The following is a 19,478-nucleotide window of genomic DNA, read 5'->3' as shown; positions in this document are numbered from 1 at the left end:
TGGCAATAAACATATCATGAAGGTCCTCTTCCAAAGTCTATGTGTTGAGAAGGTCAGCTGGGATGAAAACTTGGAAGGAGAAGCTTTGGCGAAGTGGAAAACGTTCATTTATGACTTAAATGCCCTAGAGTTTCCCAATGTTATGCCAATTATTCACTGACGCAGTCAGCCATATGTTCATATCAGATCCATGGATTTTCAGATGCGTCAGAGTGAGCCTATGCAGCAGTCATGTACCTGAGTACCGCATTCAGCAATGGTGAAACCCAAGTCAACATCATGACCTCCAAGACAAGAGTAGCCCCGAGCAAACATCAGTCAATTCCCAGGTTGGAACTGCTAGGAGCTTCATTGCTAGTCCAACTACAATCGTGGACAAAAGCCCTTGGGACACTTATGTAATTTAATGAATTATCTGTGTTTCACTACTGAAGTTTGAAAAAAGCGCTGCTTTCCTTTTAAAAACACGTTTCTTTTCCCCCTCCCCACCCAATACAATGTTGAAAATTAGGAGAAATTGCAGCTAGTAGTTTTCAACACTGTATGGGGGATGGGGGGCAAGGTTAGGCAGGTGAAGTAGTATTCGCGTCTGGCGTGTGCGCAAAAGCGATGCACCGCTCTCTGAAGAAAGCAAGAATCCAATCTTACTTCCATCTAAGCACCCACTAACTAATCTTATCATCCAGGATGTGCATTCCAAGATTAAACACAGTGGAGTCAGGGATACCTTAACCACTATTTGAGAGAGATTCTGGGTACCATGAGGTCGACAAGTTGTGAAGCAAATTTTAAGAAAGTGTGCCACCTGTAGAAGAGTAGAAGGGGCTCCACCGACTCCAGATTTAAAATGGAATGAGTGTCTCTAGACCTGCCGTTTGCCCACACGGGATTAGACTTTATGGGTCCATTGTACTTATGTGACGGAAAGTCTTCAAAAGAAGAGGGCTCTGACAAGGTGTACATTTGTTTATTCACGTGCGCATTCACAAGAGTGATTCATTTGGAACTGACTCCTCTGAGCGTCAGTTCATTTCTGTTGGCCTTCTGGAGGTTCATTAGTCACCGGGGATTACCAGTCACCCTCCTGTCTGACAATGTCAAAACCTTCAGATCCGCAACCAGGGATATAAGGAAGATGATGCAATCAGACGAGGGTATGCGATACTTAAGTGACGATTGCATCACATGGAACTTTATCATTGAGTGAGCCCCTTGGTGGGGTGGGGGGGGGGTGGGTTTGGGAACGCATGGTTAAAGTTGTGAAGCAACCCTTGAAGAAAACAGTGGGATGCACTTCATTAAACTATGATAAGCTTACAAACCACAATGGTGGAGATAGAGGCAATCATAAATGCATGACCATTAACATATGTCTGTGATGATGGAGAGTCCATTTCCATTCCACTTACACCATCTCATCTTATTACTGGCAGATGAATTACTAGTGCACCAAGTAACCAGCATTTCAAAGCTGTTAGTGTTAACCAGGCCTTAACAAAGAGAGCTAAGCATCACCAATGATTGCTACATCATTTCACAAAGAGATGGCAGCATGAGTATCTTTTGAGTCTACAAGAGCATGCTAATGAGAGATGCAAGAAGCAAAACAAGGAGAGCCCAATCTCAGTAGGTGACACAGTGATCGTGAAGTCTGATCTGACGAAAAGAGCATTTTGGAAACTGGCATAAGTTGAAGAACTATTGCCGGGTAGAGATGGTCAGATTCAATCCACAAAGGTCAAGGTTGCTGGCAAGGAGGATCGAAACCCACAAGTATTACATAGAGTGATACAGGACTTAATTCCTGTTGAAGTTTCTGAGTGAACTGAATAAATGAGATGAAATTGTTTCATTTTGGATAGTGATCATTATAGACGATGAAGTATGTTTTTGATATTTATTGAATAGTGGACATTCAAGATTTAGACTGTTGAGTCAAAGCGTTTTATCAACCCCGGGGAGTGTTGTGAACATTTTTTATATAATTTATGTTCATTTATTGATGTATGTGTAATATCGCAGTCATGTGATCTTTATTGCACCATCAAGTAGCCCGACACGTGGGAAATTCTTGTTATTATCGATTTTCGACATTCGAGTATTAAACATGTTCAGTTGTGTTTGATAAACATGTCTACTCAGAAAACTTATCTTACTGAAGTGTTCCAAGATGAACACACCGGGCAAAAGGCTGATCCTGCTAACATTTCAAAGGCAATGCGGAGAGCTAAGCACAGCAATGGCTCCAGTATCTTTGAAAAGGACGACCTCCTCACACCTCTGCAAATAGCAGGATTTTTTTTCTCGCTTGACAGCAAAAAGAACTTACAGCACTGGCGGTGAAGACGTTGAAAGACAATAAGCAAACACAGAGAATGACATCCAAGAGTTGACTGAGGAACCAAGTGATGAAGACTTTTGCTTTTCAGCATCCAATCATATTTGAAAATTATAACATCTGTGAAATTGTGTGCCAGTCCAAGCTATCAAAGTTTTCCATAGGGATGCTGCGGGAGATTTGTACTGAGCTTGAGGTAGACATATCTTCAATAACCAGCAAGCGCAAGCAGCCCTATATGGATATTTTGCAAAGATAAGTTGGCAAGTGTAGTTGTAAAACCATGAACTAAATGGCTTAAATTCCTGGCCTGTCAAACTGAAGATCCGTGCCCTGACAGCAAACCTTACGGATCGGTAAAGTACCTTGGTCATTCGCTACAGACGAACATTGGCTAGCTCCTTGGGCAAGAGTAGTAAATAACTGATTAGAAAGGTTGATTCCACAGTACAGCATCAGTGATTGGAAGTGTGACGCTCTAAGAGATAATAATATGCATTTCACAATAGTGACACTGAAGCCGGTGAACGCCAAGTCCTTGAAGTGAGGTATTCTGCTCTGTACTTGTGTCTGCTCTGCTGGCTAGTGAAATGATTACTCTAGCGGTTTCCTCAGTTTGTGATACGAAGAAATGGTTTTATTACCAAAAACCATTTTAGCCTACTGATGGGGAAAGATAAATGTGAATATGACATGCTACCTGGGCTGCGGTCTTCCTGAGTACTTCCTTTACAAGGGTGTAGCCTCTGGAGAAGAAATAACATAAAAGTAAATATCTGTAGAGCTAGGGTGGGGACTACTGAAATTCTCGGCCTTGCAATAATGTAAATAAAAGTGAATATTTTTTGAACAAAATCAAACTATTAACACTCAGTTTTGACACAGTAATGGACCGATTAGTTTACAGTGCAAAGAGGGTGCAAAGGGTTTATGCATGACATGTGACGAAGGCAAAAATCTGTCTGACAGGTGAAGAACAACTAAAAACCACACTTGATTCGTGAATTAATTTATGAAAAGCTTTGGTCAAAAGCAGCTAAAAGTATAAGTGGCACATGAATTTTGTCAAAATTTGTGCGTGAAGTGCGAATACAACCCCCTACTTCCCCTCCAAAGTTATTTTGCTGCAGATGTTGATTTTAGTTCACCTCGTTTTGAATTAATTTGTGTTATTCTGCCAAACGAGAAACAGAATACTGATGTCCTTGAAAAAAACGACAGTTTTTCCCGCATCTCATTTGCTATTCGGTTCAAGACTTATATTTAAGCAATGTTATGTTACATGGAGTGATAACAGCTTCATTTTCAACCAGATGGGAACAGAGAAACCTCGAATCAGAAAACCTGGAAATACACTTTGTAGACAACTCATGATCAAGAGGTGGTGCTACACCATTCTGCAAAGTTATATTGCTTTTATGTGAACAATGCAACAATTTCAGGACTGCAGCCCTCTTTTTTGATACACATACATGTTGATTTCACATCAAAAGGTGACCCCAAAAACTCTTTTTTCACTTAAGAAACAGTTAAATGTTGATTTCGCAAGAATGCATGACCACACAGATGCTCTTTTCATGTAAAGAAGACAGTGAAATGTTGACACAGGAAAGCTCAGAGATGTTGATTTCGCTTGAAAGAAACACATGTTGATTTCGCGTCAATGGCTGACCTCAAAGACACTTTTTTCACCTAAGAAACAGTTAAACATAGACTTCACAAGAATGCCTGACCACAGGGATGTTCATTTGACTTATAACAGAGCAAAATGGTGATTTCACAAGGCTTCTGAGGTTAGGGCTCTGTCCCCTGATCCCATAAGTTTGCAACGCTACAAATCATGCCAATTTGAAATAAAATTGCTGTTATAATTGATCGCTACTTGTTGGCCATTATCTGTGGTACTCCCTACGTCAATAACTATGTAAAATCCACTTCCTCCTACTTAAAATGCTGTTTATCAGGCTTCTAAAGCCACCAAACATCCACTGTGTGTGACCGCACTGCATGCCAGGAAGGCTCTCTACAACGCACGCACAGGAAACATGGTGGTCGATGCAAGACATATTTTATGTCTAAAATCAGTTCTCGCTTTCCAAACTTTGACCATGGCAATGCTTGGCAAATGGGCGACAACTCATGAGAGGATTGTTTTCTTGGGCAAGAACTGCTCTCGGACTTTTCTGCCTAGATTGATCTGACTTCAAGTACCGATAACTTGATTGCATCAGTTTGTTTGAACATCAGAAAACACATTTTGGTTCTTTAAAATGTGCTGATGACTTACAGGTTTATCAAGGCTTTATGATGCCTCTTTGGTGTCCATAGTAATGGGGTTCAACTGTACCACAAGGACAGCACTGTGTCTCATCTGCTCAACAAAGTTGAGCCCTGTTCGGCAGGGTTCCTACTTGGCTGGGTGACTAAATATGAATACCCTCTGTTGTAATAACTTCTTTTTTCTTTTCTCTTTTTTTCCTTTTCTCATTTTCTTTCCTTTGCAAGGCGATATTAGTGACTGTAGAAATCCCAGCCTTATGTAATGTCTTTTTCATTTCGCCATGTCTGTATTGATGTGTATTTATTTCCAATACCATATAAACAATTATAGCGAAACACGTCGCTCAAATTCTCAATTCTCATGTCTGTTGATTGTCTAAAACTTCAAATCACGGTTTGAATCATTGGAAAATTCATACAGCTCATCAATTTTGTGATTTTCAGTAATTATCTCCTCACTTTTGTGGTGAGATATTGAGTTCTTGCGTCAGAAATTCAAAGAATAACTACGGCACAGTGCAAGTGACTGTAAAACGGCCTTAGATGGCGTGATGTTGGAAACCCAGAGTGACTCCTATATGAAAAGGTCAGGTCATCATCTTGGGTACAAATCAAGGATTCTGGTCTCAATTAGGGTGTTGATGACAAAACATCACCATTCTGAGCTGTCAAAGTATCCTTTAATTAGTGCACTCAAAGAAATAATAATAAAAGAAACGCTCTCATTTAGTTCTGTTTTTAGGCTTGACTTCCGCCGATCTCTCGAGTTCGTGTGTCGGGTGTACAAGTGCACGCGGGATCCATCCTTGAATAGTGGCTAGTAATGGAACCTATTCCGTTTTAAATGGTATCTTTTAAGGGTCTAATGAAGCTCGAGCAGCACCCATATTAGTCTCCTGTAGGAGTTAAATTTAAATTTTCTGATGAGCATTCCTTCAAACGTTTTGATATGGGAGTTTCCCCTTGGGGTTCCAAATGTCTAACAGGAAGTGATGGAGTGATGGAGTGAAATCTTCCCTCCACTACAACTTGGAAAATAATATTTTCCAAGTTAAAAACATGCAAATGAGTGAAAAAAGTCCAGCTCAGTGTTTGAAATATAATTTGTAGTTAATTTACCGAGACTGAGGCAAATCAGAGCCAGAGAAGAGAAAAAAGGCCTAAAATTTGACATAGGGGCGGATATGCATTCGGCTCTTCAATTGTTCTCCAGATGTGAACTTTAAGTATTATCATGAAAAACAAATCAGCCACATTTTTCAAAAGAACAACTTTTGTAAACCATACAGTGATGTCAAAAATTTATTTAAACATGTACATGTACAACCTTAAACATACAAAATGATCTCTTTCAGGCAAGTCCTAAGTTTTATGAAGAGTTGTTTTTATAATGTAGAAACCTGGGGAGGACTAAATGAAGTGGCTGTTAATGTGTAAGTATTTCCTTTTTTCAGCTTCTTATGACTTTGTCTTAAATTTATCTTATGAGGCAGTTGAGTTTTAGTATTTGAGTTTATTAAATTGCTGGCTCCATGTTGGATAAAATGAACCAAATCATGCACTGTGATTGGCTACCAGAGTAGGCAAGATGGCACTATCCTGCGTGTGCAGGATTACCTGCTGTTTGTGTAAGAAAATGGTCTTCTTTATGCCACATGACAAATCTTTTTCACAATAGCTTCAGAAATTTTCACTTGCTCATTGGCCAATTTCATTGTCAATAAGCAGACAGACACATGAATTTATCATTTACATGATGCGCTTTTTGTTATTGTAAAAAGCAAATTGACGTCAGTTTTTCATGTGCTGTCCTGTTACTGAAAGTGAATTTTGCATAACATTGTCAAAGTAGTCTGCGCCACAGCTACTTTGACAATGTTATGATGAAATTCATGATCAATCACAGGACCGACGTATGAAAAGCTGTTGTCAATTTGTTAAATTGACCAAGCTTGTTTGGTGCAGATGGCTGAATATTGGCCTCATTCTTTTTTTGTATTAATCTCGGTCCATAAACATGCAATTGAGAACTTGGCCAATATCCAGCCATCTGCACCAAACAAGCTTGGTCAAAAACCGGTTACTATTGCCATTAATTGAGCTATTATTTCTCAATTCCTTTTCAGAGTTCATAGTGACATGGAGGAATTTAAACAAAAAGCTAAACAGTGTGCCACAGATGCTCTCCAGTTGTTTGATTCTGAAGTTAACCAAGACAACAGTTCAGGTACATTTTGCTTGCTCTGGGCATCCATGGAATATTGCTATTTATACCATGCGAAAGAAAATGCAGCCAATTAGAATACAGGAAAGCCACTGTATACTTGATGATATTACACCCATTGCAAACTTCCCATTGTGTGCTACATGAATTGTGATGGCCACTGTGTTTTCTATGGTATGGTATAACATAGTTATACAACATACACTTCTTTGTCATATCATGGAATATTCCACATAACTTATCACTTGAATGTGTTTTCTCGGTATACTCACTCGCCTAAAGGCTTGCGTGTATACCAAGAAAATACTCGTGACTCGATCATGCTCTATTCCATGGTACATACATACATGAATGGATGTATACCACTCCACAGACTTGCCACAAGTCAATGTTCAAGTGACGAAGTCCCCGGCGAAGTCGCGAGCATAAGCAATGTAAGTTGCGAAAGGTCCACTTATTTCACTTGCAGAGATTTGAATCAGAGCATAAGTTTTTGGCATGTAAAACATGATTGATACTTCTCATTTTTTCATGTGCTCCACACGCTATCATGGCAAAAGCAGACTTGATTTCTTTGAGTACTGTGCGCTATGAACTCAAATGAAATCATGTATGTATGTAGGTAGTCAGCAATATTGATTAACGGTGAAAGCTGTTCCATTGAGTAACGCCTCCTGAAAAGACTCAGCCGTATTTATTACTTGTTGTAGTCCAGATCGACCAGATAGCTGCGTGACAAATGCATTAGCCCAAGTAGAAACTGTGCAAGAAGATGGAGTCAGCTGGGGAGAGCTTTAATTCTGTAAAGCTCTAGATCTCTTGATTCAATAACATGGGGAATCGAAGTCGCAGTGAACAGCAGAGAATGGAGTGCTGTTCCTGAAAGTCATTCCTAGGTATTTATTGACGACTACTTCCAGCCCGCTAAAACGACCGATGCAAATTTGCTGCAATGTGATTTCATTTCAGAGAAGAAACTTGGTTACTTATTAAGGCAACAAAAAGTTCAACAATTACACAACCTGTACGAGCGGCTCTGTTGTTCTTCAAAAGGTCCAAACTTTACCCAAACGATCAGGACTCCCGATCACGAGTAAACAAACATGTATTGGCCGAATAAATAGCCTTCCACTGCATTTCTTTGTCCCTCTTTCAAAGACTTCAAATCAAGTGTGGATAGATCATATTCAACTGCTTCCTGAAAATTCATATCCTTGAGTATCTGAGAACAAAAGCTGGATGGAAAATACTTTTTTGGTACTTGAACTCAGCTGTTCTGCGAGGTTTGTTGATGGCATGTGGCATTATGACATAGAATCAGTACTTGTTTGTTTGTTGGTTAATACGTATTTATGTCACCGGTAGAAAAATCCACTGGTAAATTTGGCGTGCTTCAAGTCAGAAAAGTGTAAACACTCGAATGCATGGAAGAACTAGAGTTATTGCTTTCGACAGAACGCAGTTCTAATCGTGTAATGCAGAAAAATTTGAGACCTATGAATCCGGGGACATCAATTCCACGCCCCCCCCAAAAAAATTCTTCAGGGGCGAATGACATCATGTTCGTCCATGTGCTTACTTTCGAGTGTTGTGCAATATTGCAGACTTGCAAGTGTCCAGGAAGCTTATTGCAAACTGTAACAGATACTGAAGTCAGTGTTAATGGTATTTAAAAACCTTGTAGACATGTCTTCACAAAATGTGTATGACTTTTCAAGGCAGCTTATTGAAGACTGTAGTGGCTAAGTTGTTTATTTAAAGTTCGAAGTCAGTGTTAATGGCATTTTAAAACCTTGCAGACGTGTCTTCATGAAATGTGTATGACTTTTTGTACAAACAGAAAGCTGTAGTTTGGCTGTGTGTTGTCTACCCTCTTCTCTTCGACCGAAACCAGTGCTGCTTTCTGCTGAATAAATCAACTTTGCTGGCCTAGATTTCTGTGCCCAAACTATGTAACATAAACCCAACGAAAGTGTTAACATAGGAAAAGAGTTACCCTCCCACAGGGTTGCTTTGGTAAACCAACATGTCCTCCATTTCATTGTTTCAGAAGTGAAAGTGCCCTAGACCTGTAGCTGTTAACCAAAAGCAAAGGTGATTCGTGAAGTCGTGTTCAGAAACAAAATAATTGTCCTTGTTTTGGCACTAAAAGCATGTTGTCTTGCATACCGACAGAACAAACATGGTTGGTGTTGATTTACACGATCAGTATAAAACACACACTGGGACTGCGGTCTGCAGATTACAGACTATGGACTGGGCATAAAACACAGTTAGGTATAAAACGCAGACTAAGCATTACGGACTGGGCATAAAGCGTGCACTGACTCAGGTATAAAATGGGAACTGCAGACTAAATGTGACCCCCCCTGTATTTTTATTCCCGGCAGGAATCCCGGCGGGATCCAAGCAAGATTCTCACGGGGAAGCGAAATTCCTGGCAGCCAAAATCTTACTGGGATCCTGCCATGAATCTCACCAAGATTCTCGGCAAGAAGCAAAAATCCCAGTGGCCAAAATCTCGCTGGGATTCCTGCCGCGAATCTCGCCGAGATTCTCGTCGTGAAGCAAAAATCCCGGTGGTTAAAATCTCGCCAGTATCCTACCACGAATCTTGCCAAGGTTCGCAGCAGCCAAAATCTCACCAGGATTCCTAACGTGAATCTTGGCAAGATCCTTGCCGAGAAGCAAATTCCTGGTGGCCAAAATCTCTCTGCGATCTTGCCGGGAATCTCACCAATACTCATGGCAGGGAGTGAAATTCTTGGTGAGATTCACTGTGGGAATCTCGGCAAAATTTTAGACATGCTGCCACAAATTTCTTTTGGAGCCATCGTCTTTTAAATAAAGGTTAAAGCCTCCCAGTATTTAAGTGCTTGAGGGTAGTTAACTTAATTAAAAAACGTACACATATAGCTATGTGGCGGTTTGATTTAATGCCACTTAAATTTGTTTGTCAGTGACACAAAAATGGTGTCAACGATTTAAGAAGAAGTTCTGGCAAAATTCATGGTGCAAAGTTTGAAGTTTAAAAACAGCTGGATATCAAGAAAAACAGACTGATAAACAGACTCAAAACAACACGATTTAATTAATTAGCTAACAAAAAAGTTTAATCACAGTTTTTTGGTTCGCAAGAAGATAAAACACCAAAGCTCATACACAAATTGGCATGATATGCTTTACAATGAAAGAAATGTGAATATTCTTGTGCTCGACACCTTGCGATATCTGCATGTAACAAAATTCTTAGTAAAAGAAAATCATTACTGAAATAACAACAAAATGGAAGATAACATGGTCTACCAAACTTAATCAGTTGAAGCTGTGAAGAAGCAAATTTGCATTCATAGTTTTCATGAATGACATTTCAAGCCTCATCAAGTCAAAAGTTAAGTCCTTCCAGTTTTGGAGTCTGGTAAAATTGTTCAGCGTATATGCACACAGTTCCATCGAGGCTAGCTTCAAGAAGTCTTCATGAAATTCCTTGCACAACCAACCTCCATGGTTTGACGCTCACACAGCTGGCATGCAATTTAAGCTTACAACAACTTCAACAAAACACCTTTTCCCTGCAGAAAGGTCCTTGCTGAAGCTTCGAAGTAAACAAACCAGGCAAAAACAATTTTTCAGCTCTTTTCTGAGGTGGATTTTTTAGCAGCACTTGAAGAAGCCCTCAAACCTCCTGAGATGCTTTCTCTCCAACTCGCGGAATAGTGTATGCTATGTCCCACGTGATTCTAGCCAGCCAATTGTATTGCTGGGTTAACGACCTTGGTGGAAAGATTCCCGTGGCAAGCACAGGGAGCATGCAATCTTTTTCATTCCTTTATTTACTCTCTTCCTATTCAACAAGATTGTGTGATCCCTGTGTATAAACTACGAAGCACGTTTAAGAGCATGCGGCTAGTTGTCGCGTTGCCATTAAAAGCTCCAGTTTGTCTCAGACGCGATTGGCATGCTTTAGGTAAAACTCGTGTGGGATTTCATCTTCATTGCTTGTTTTCAACATGTGGAACTGTAAGATAAAGTTGTAATAAATATTAAAACTTTAACTAGATATAGTTCACGATAGTTTTAGAGTGGTTAGTTGCTTCCAGGGTCAAATCTCAAGATCAGGTTTAATGCACCCTCGCCTGGATTTGCATTTCAGCCACGAGAATGTGCAACCTCTCGGCGGGAATTTCTACGCAAGAATTTTTTCTCACGAGAATTTAGTTCTCACCGGGAATACTACCAAGATTTTGCTTCCCGCCAGGATTCTCACCAGGATCCCAGAGGAGAGTTTTTCCTGGGCGGGATCCTAATGAGTACAGATGAAATTCATTTGATCAATTCATTTGCGAGTTTTGCCCCTGCTGAATGGAGACCAATTTCACGCCCACCTAACAGCTCAGGCACAAAAATTAATGCTGTCTGTAGAATTTTTGTTTTTTTAACATACCAAGCCTACCAAAACTCGAACGCACTCTTTAATCTACAATTACTACTAGTATTTACATTTAAGGTCATTCCACAGTATTGCATTGCGCATCCCTACTGCGCATAATTTCACATGTGATTAGCGTGCGCGCATTAAAAAATGGTGGCGTTTTCTTTTACAAGTGGAGGTAAATCATCATTTTCTTGCAAACGAGTGTGGTGACCTATCATTTTTAGTGCAGAATGCACTATTGAGATGGTTTAGGGGGCTGATGTTTGCTAAGCCACTAACGCCATAAGGTGTAAACTTTAATGTTTGTTTAATTAATTAATTAATTTCAATTAATCAATTAGCCTTGTGGGAAGGGGAGTTGGGTGGGGTAGGTACCCTAGTGGATTATGCAAAACCTGTCAGATTTACGTTGCTTTCTTTGGTAACATGACAAAGATATATATATGGTTTTGCAAATCTCATGCTATCCTTGTGGTGCCATTGTCTTAAGAACAAAAGCAATTCTCTCCAAATGCATGCGCAGATTAGTTAGCGTCAAAGTCGACTTTATGTTAGCCGAAAGATACATTTCTTATGGGACTACCTATGACCGTTGAATGCTTTCCCTTGTGGTAGAGCATAACATGTAAGACGCATGCGCTCTAGCATTGCTAGTGTGATAAACTCCGTTCTCGAGTTCAGATGCATGCTTTTTTTTATTTTTTGTAAATGAGTGATACCACACTCTTGTTTTGGCTGGGGATAGCAGTTATATTTCAGGTGCAAAGAACGCTACTGTGACTGCTTATCTTCTGGAATCTTCCCTAGCTCGATTCAAGAAATGTCGTCTGCTGTTTCATGAGTATTGTGTGTTTGCCAGGGTTGAAATAGAGAATGGGAACATATTGCTTCTCCTTAGCAGCTTGTTTGTTTCCTCTTCTATGAAAGAGAGCACAAAGTTCATATTCAGCCGAAACTTTCCCATGTTGTTACACGTAAAACAAGTAAATTTGTGACAAAAGAAACTTCGTTATTATTGCCGCACATTCCGTGGTACTTACTGAAACCTCCAATTAATTTCATCAGTCGATGAGGTGACTTGCTCACCTATGTAGGATATAATTTTGGTCAAGTAAAGATCTCTACCTTCAATACTTCTCGTTGAAACACTCCTCAGTTGTATTACTCAATAGCATTGTGTATTAGTTTGATGTGGTTTTATTGTTTACACCAACTCGGCTGGCAACAGCATAAGAGCGCACTCTCCCGTGGCTCGACGTGACTATTTGATGATTAGATTAGTTCTTGTTTATCTGTGAAATGAAAATTTGCATTTTGAATTAAACAAAATCGTTCCTCTTTGACTTTTCAGCAGATATTTAACTTTTATTTTCCAGTTATCTCCAGCAGTGAGTAAAAAAAAATACACATCTTTCCTATATTTTTGTGGAAACAAAGGTACCTTTTGGCACACATTGGCGAGGAAAACAAAAGTATCAAGTTACAAACATTGGTGCGAAAAGTACAATTGTCACATTTGCTGCAATGCCTTTCAAAACCATCTTGACAAACGGTAATTGAAAGGCCGCATGCAAGAACGTCCCCTAGATTTTTTGGCCATTTTGAAAGTGTTCAAAAATAGCTGAATTTTGGCATGTAGGCTTCGTTGTACCTCAGAAACATTGCTCTGGATTTTTTTTGGCTGGGGCGCTCTTCATTCTCGAGAAATAATGTATGCAAAAAGCTCAGTTTTCCAAGCGGCATCTTTTGGAGATCTTTTGTTGAACAAAAAACAAAAGAAACCTTATTATTTTGTTGAACAGCAAACAGGCAGACTGTTTATAGTGTATTCCACTGAATCTTAGCTGTCTTAAAGTCAAAGGAAAATAGTATATAGAGCAGAAATCTGGGAACAGATTGTTTACATCGGTTATTGTGACGTAAACACAACACATGAATCGATCGAGCGGCAAACGAAATACCATCGAACGAAAAAGAGATGTGCCGCATTAGAACTCTGTCAATTAATATCTTAAGCATAGTGTTAAAGTACCTTGTGTGCCTGCCTGGTGGTTGAGAGGCATCATAAAGCCTCGATAAACCCGTAAGTCATCAGCACGTTTTAAAGAATCAAAATGTGTTCTGAAACTTCGAAGGTAGCTGATATACCATAATCGTGTTATCGGCATTCGAAGTCAGATCGAGCCAGGCAGCAAAGTCCAAGAGCAGTTCTTGCCCAAGAAAAATACCCTCTCGTGAGTTGTGGCCCATTTGCCAAGCGTTGCAAGTGTCAAAGTTTGGAAAGCGAGAACTGGTTTTTGAGTGATAAAATTTGTCTTGTATCAACCGCCATGTTTTCCCGCGCACGAGGTGTAAAGACCCTTCCTGGCATGCATTGCAATCATGTTCTGCTCGCGTTTCTCGAACTGGTAACTAGATTGTTTCGGCTTTTTTCATTTAAAGGTAATAATGGCCAACAAGCAGCGATCGATTGTAACATAGATCTGTGATCCAGGTTGCGTTGATTTTATTTCATATCGGCATGATTTGTAGTGTTTTGAACTTCTGGGATCAGCGGACATGCAGATGTATGGAGACCCGTACGTTGCGCAGAAGGGTTAATTTGTTAATCTGTTAGGCGGTGCATGACATAAAGCTACGATCGCGTTTGTCGAAAAATATGTATTTATCTCGTGATTTTTAGCCATTTAAGACGTTGCTGTATTTAGAAAAGTGCTTATTTGATGTTTATTTGTTCAGTGCAGATAATCATTGTCCCAGATAACCAAAGTAAGTTCCGGATGTTAACACTATTTTCTGGCCACCATATTTTACCTATTTAAACCTGAAATCAACATTTTTGAGCTTATAGTCGTTGCGTGAAATTAACATTTTGCTGTTTTCTAAGTGAAATCAACATCCTTTCCGTCACGCGTTACGTGAAATCAACATTTTTACCTGTTTAGACCTGAAATTAACAATTTTTAGTTTATAAGTTGCGTGAAATCAACATTTTGCTGTTTTCTAAGTGAAATCAACATCCTTGCCGTCATGCGTTAACGTGAAATCAGCATTTTTACCTATTTAGACCTGAAATCAACATTTTTGAGCTTATACACAGCGTGAAATCAACATTTTGCTGTTTCCTAAGTGAAATCAACATCCTTGCCGTCACGTGTTAATGTGAAATCGGCATTTTTACCTATTTAGACCTGAAATCAACATTTTTGAGCTTATACGCAGCGTGAAATCAACATTTTGCTGTTTTCTAAGTGAAATCAACATCCTTGCCGTCACGCGTTTACGTGAAATCAGCATTTTTACCTGTTTAGACCTGAAATTAACAATTTTTAGCTTATAAGTTGCGTGAGATTAACATTTTGCTGTTCTCTAAATGAAATCAACATCCTTGCCATCACGCGTTAACGTGAAATCAGCATTTTTACCTATTTAGACCTGAGATCGACAATTTTTAGCTTATAAGTTGCGTGAAATTAACATTTTGCTGTTTTCTAAGTGAAATCAACATCCTTGCCGTCACGCGTTAACGCGAAATCAGCATTTTTACCTATTTAGACCTGAAATCAACATTTTTGAGCTTATACGCTGAGTGAAATCAACATTTTGCTGTTTTCTAAGTGAAATCAAACATCCTTGCCGTCACGCGTTAACGTGAAATCAGCATTTTTACCTATTTAGACCTGAAATCAACATTTTTGAGCTTATACGCTGAGTGAAATCAACATTTTGCTGTTTTCTAAGTGAAATCAACATCCTTGCCGTCACGCGTTAACATAAAATCAGCATTTTACCTATTTAGACCTGAAATCAACATTTTTGAGCTTATATGCTGAGTGAAATCAACATTTTGCTGTTTTCTAAGTGAAATCAACATCCTTGCCGTCACGCGTTTACGTGAAATCAGCATTTTTACCTGTTTAGACCTGAAATTAACAATTTTTAGCTTATAAGTTGCGTGAAATTAACATTTTGCTGTTCTCTAAATGAAATCAACATCCTTGCCATCACGCGTTAACGTGAAATCAGCATTTTTACCTATTTAGACCTGAGATCGACAATTTTTAGCTTATAAGTTGCGTGAAATTAACATTTTGCTGTTTTCTAAGTGAAATCAACATCCTTGCCGTCACGCGTTAACGCGAAATCAGCATTTTTACCTATTTAGACCTGAAATCAACATTTTTGAGCTTATACGCTGAGTGAAATCAACATTTTGCTGTTTTCTAAGTGAAATCAAACATCCTTGCCGTCACGCGTTAACGTGAAATCAGCATTTTTACCTATTTAGACCTGAAATCAACATTTTTGAGCTTATACGCTGAGTGAAATCAACATTTTGCTGTTTTCTAAGTGAAATCAACATCCTTGCCGTCACGCGTTAACATAAAATCAGCATTTTACCTATTTAGACCTGAAATCAACATTTTTGAGCTTATATGCTGAGTGAAATCAACATTTTGCTGTTTTCTAAGTGAAATCAACATCCTTGCCGTCACGCGTTTACGTGAAATCAGCATTTTTACCTGTTTAGACCTGAAATTAACAATTTTTAGCTTATAAGTTGCGTGAAATTAACATTTTGCTGTTCTCTAAATGAAATCAACATCCTTGCCATCACGCGTTAACGTGAAATCAGCATTTTTACCTATTTAGACCTGAGATCGACAATTTTTAGCTTATAAGTTGCGTGAAATTAACATTTTGCTGTTTTCTAAGTGAAATCAACATCCTTGCCGTCACGCGTTAACGCGAAATCAGCATTTTTACCTATTTAGACCTGAAATCAACATTTTTGAGCTTATACGCTGAGTGAAATCAACATTTTGCTGTTTTCTAAGTGAAATCAAACATCCTTGCCGTCACGCGTTAACGTGAAATCAGCATTTTTACCTATTTAGACCTGAAATCAACATTTTTGAGCTTATACGCTGAGTGAAATCAACATTTTGCTGTTTTCTAAGTGAAATCAACATCCTTGCCGTCACGCGTTAACATAAAATCAGCATTTTACCTATTTAGACCTGAAATCAACATTTTTGAGCTTATATGCTGAGTGAAATCAACATTTTGCTGTTTTCTAAGTGAAATCAACATCCTTGCCGTCACGCGTTTACGTGAAATCAGCATTTTTACCTGTTTAGACCTGAAATTAACAATTTTTAGCTTATAAGTTGCGTGAAATTAACATTTTGCTGTTCTCTAAATGAAATCAACATCCTTGCCATCACGCGTTAACGTGAAATCAGCATTTTTACCTATTTAGACCTGAGATCGACAATTTTTAGCTTATAAGTTGCGTGAAATTAACATTTTGCTGTTTTCTAAGTGAAATCAACATCCTTGCCGTCACGCGTTAACGCGAAATCAGCATTTTTACCTATTTAGACCTGAAATCAACATTTTTGAGCTTATACGCTGAGTGAAATCAACATTTTGCTGTTTTCTAAGTGAAATCAAACATCCTTGCCGTCACGCGTTAACGTGAAATCAGCATTTTTACCTATTTAGACCTGAAATCAACATTTTTGAGCTTATACGCTGAGTGAAATCAACATTTTGCTGTTTTCTAAGTGAAATCAACATCCTTGCCGTCACGCGTTAACATAAAATCAGCATTTTACCTATTTAGACCTGAAATCAACATTTTTGAGCTTATATGCTGAGTGAAATCAACATTTTGCTGTTTTCTAAGTGAAATCAAACATCCTTGCCGTCACGCGTTAACGTGAAATCAGCATTTTTACCTATTTAGACCTGAGATCGACAATTTTTAGCTTATAAGTTGCGTGAAATTAACATTTTGCTGTTTTCTAAGTGAAATCAACATCCTTGCCGTCACGCGTTAACGCGAAATCAGCATTTTTACCTATTTAGACCTGAAATCAACATTTTTGAGCTTATACGCTGAGTGAAATCAACATTTTGCTGTTTTCTAAGTGAAATCAAACATCCTTGCCGTCACGCGTTAACGTGAAATCAGCATTTTTACCTATTTAGACCTGAAATCAACATTTTTGAGCTTATACGCTGAGTGAAATCAACATTTTGCTGTTTTCTAAGTGAAATCAACATCCTTGCCGTCACGCGTTAACATAAAATCAGCATTTTACCTATTTAGACCTGAAATCAACATTTTTGAGCTTATATGCTGAGTGAAATCAACATTTTGCTGTTTTCTAAGTGAAATCAACATCCTTGCCGTCACGCGTTAACATAAAATCAGCATTTTACCTATTTAGACCTGAAATCAACATTTTTGAGCTTATACGCAGCGTGAAATCAACATTTTGCTGTTTTCTAAGTGAAATCAACATCCTTGCCGTCACGCGTTAATGTAAAATCAGCATTTTTACCTATTTAGACCTGAAATCAACATTTTTGAGCTTATACGCTGAGTGAAATCAACATTTTGCTGTTTTCTAAGTGAAATCAACATCCTTGCCGTCACGCGTTAACATAAAATCAGCATTTTACCTATTTAGACCTGAAATCAACATTTTTGAGCTTATACGCTGAGTGAAATCAACATTTTGCTGTTTTCTAAGTGAAATCAACATCCTTGCCGTCACGTGTTAACGTAAAATCAGCATTTTTACCTATTTAGACTTGAAATTAACATTTTTGAGCCTATACGTTGCGTGAAATTAACATTTTGCTGTTTTCTAAGTGAAATCAACATCCTTGCCGTTACGCGTTAACGTGAAATCAGCATTTTTACCTATTTAGACCTGAAATCAACATTTTTGAGCTTATACGCTGAGTGAAATCAACATTTTGCTGTTTTCTAAGTGAAATCAACATCCTTGCCGTCACGTGTTAACGTAAAATCAGCATTTTTACCTATTTAGACCTGAAATTAACATTTTTGAGCCTATACGTTGCGTAAAATTAACATTTTGCTGTTTTCTAAGTGAAATCAACATCCCTACCGTCACGGGTTAACATGAAATCAACATTTAAACCTTTTTTGACCTAAAATCGACATTTTTGAGCTTTTACGTTGCGTAAAATTGACATTTTGCTGCTTTCTAAGAGAAATCAACATCCTTGCCGCTGCGCGTTAACATGAGTCAACATTTTAAGCACTTTTGACCTGAAATCAACAAATTTGAGCTTATATAAGCTGCGTGAAATTGATATTTTGCTGGTTTCTAAGTAAAATCAAAGTCCTTGCGGTCGCGGCGGGCCGATCCTTTGTTATAATAAACCAAGGTGAGACTTCGACTTATAACAAAGGCTTGGCTTGGCTATTATAACAAAGGATCGGCTCTGTTTATCATAACAAAGGCCCAGCTTCGTTTATTTGAAGGACTCGGCGGGAAAAGGGCGTCAGGTATTTTAATCAAAGGTGAACTTTGTCGAAAATGCTCCAAATTTCGCATGCAGTTTCGTTCAGGTATGTTAAGCAATGTCCCGTAGTTTTCGCGCTAAAGTTTGCTTCGTTCTCGAGATATTGCGTATGCAATAAACCACTCGGTTTTTCCAACTTGTGTGCCTTTTTTGCATACGTTATTTCTCGAGAACGAAAAGCAACCCAGCGAAAAAAACTTCAGAGCAATGTTTCTCAGGTGAAACGAAGCCCACATGCCAAAATTGAGCTAGTTTTAAGCACTTTCAAAAATGGCCGAAAAATCTAGGGGACGTTCTTGCACGCAGCCTTTTAATTGTAAGTTATTTTTGGGCCTTGAAAGAAAACACAAACATGAAACATACACACTGCTAAGATTATGTCTTATTTAGTTTTTGTCCGCTTATATTCCGTTCATATTAGTAGACTAACAAGGGAGAGAACAGTATGGGTGAGGACCTATGTGACTACTGTATCAGAGCCATAAATTACACTCTGCACTATCTGAGATTGTCTCACTAGTTATCTGTTGTTTTGAGTTGAGAAATAAATTTCTCTGTGTAAAATAAATATGGAACAATTTTTCAAGTAGAACAAAAAACAATCATCAGAAACGTGAGTTTAGCAAGCAATCATGACTACAATCATGGTGCTATTATAAGGATATATTGGGTATAAACAAGGTTCCTAAATGAACATTGGGACCCCTCATTTTTAACTCATTCATGCACGCATGCGCAGTGAATGAGTTTTAGCAATGTGGGCCTTCATCTGGGAATCTTGCGTGGACTTTTAATCCTTGCAGACTTTTTAATTGGTGTAGACAGAAATTAAATGTTGATTAATTTATCCT

The 19,478-nt window shown here is 38.6% G+C and overlaps 1 protein-coding gene and 1 long non-coding RNA gene across 8 annotated transcripts in view; one reads left to right on the top strand and one right to left on the bottom strand.

Annotated features, from left to right (window-relative positions):
- LOC110059410 (protein crossbronx homolog) overlaps positions 1 to 19,478 on the top strand; it is a 95,936-nt gene that overhangs the window by 57,928 nt on the left and 18,530 nt on the right. For 4 of the 7 annotated variants that reach the window (XM_089287999.1, XM_089287994.1, XM_089287997.1 and 1 more), the window contains exons 6-7: positions 5,974 to 6,051; positions 6,745 to 6,845. In XM_089287999.1, coding sequence (XP_089144125.1) covers positions 5,974 to 6,051; positions 6,745 to 6,845 — 179 coding nt within the window. Of the gene's footprint in view, positions 1 to 5,973; positions 6,052 to 6,620; positions 6,846 to 7,552; positions 8,737 to 9,232; positions 10,106 to 19,478 lie in introns of those variants that run through there. The other 3 variants (XM_089287985.1, XM_089288011.1, XM_089287978.1) reach the window with 3 other exon arrangements.
- LOC149117941 (uncharacterized) lies at positions 9,915 to 14,091 on the bottom strand. The gene is made up of 2 exons (XR_016206700.1): positions 13,310 to 14,091; positions 9,915 to 10,860 (listed from the first exon to the last, which is right to left on the bottom strand). It is a non-coding gene; the product is annotated as an uncharacterized LOC149117941 (long non-coding RNA).

This window comes from Orbicella faveolata, unplaced genomic scaffold (assembly GCF_042242905.1).
Source record: "Orbicella faveolata isolate gen_17 unplaced genomic scaffold, um_ofav_v1 contig_1, whole genome shotgun sequence".
Classification (NCBI taxonomy): Eukaryota; Metazoa; Cnidaria; class Anthozoa; order Scleractinia; family Merulinidae; genus Orbicella; species Orbicella faveolata.
The sequence above is the reverse complement of the archived record's forward strand: the minus strand, read 5'-3'. Positions and strand labels throughout refer to the sequence as shown.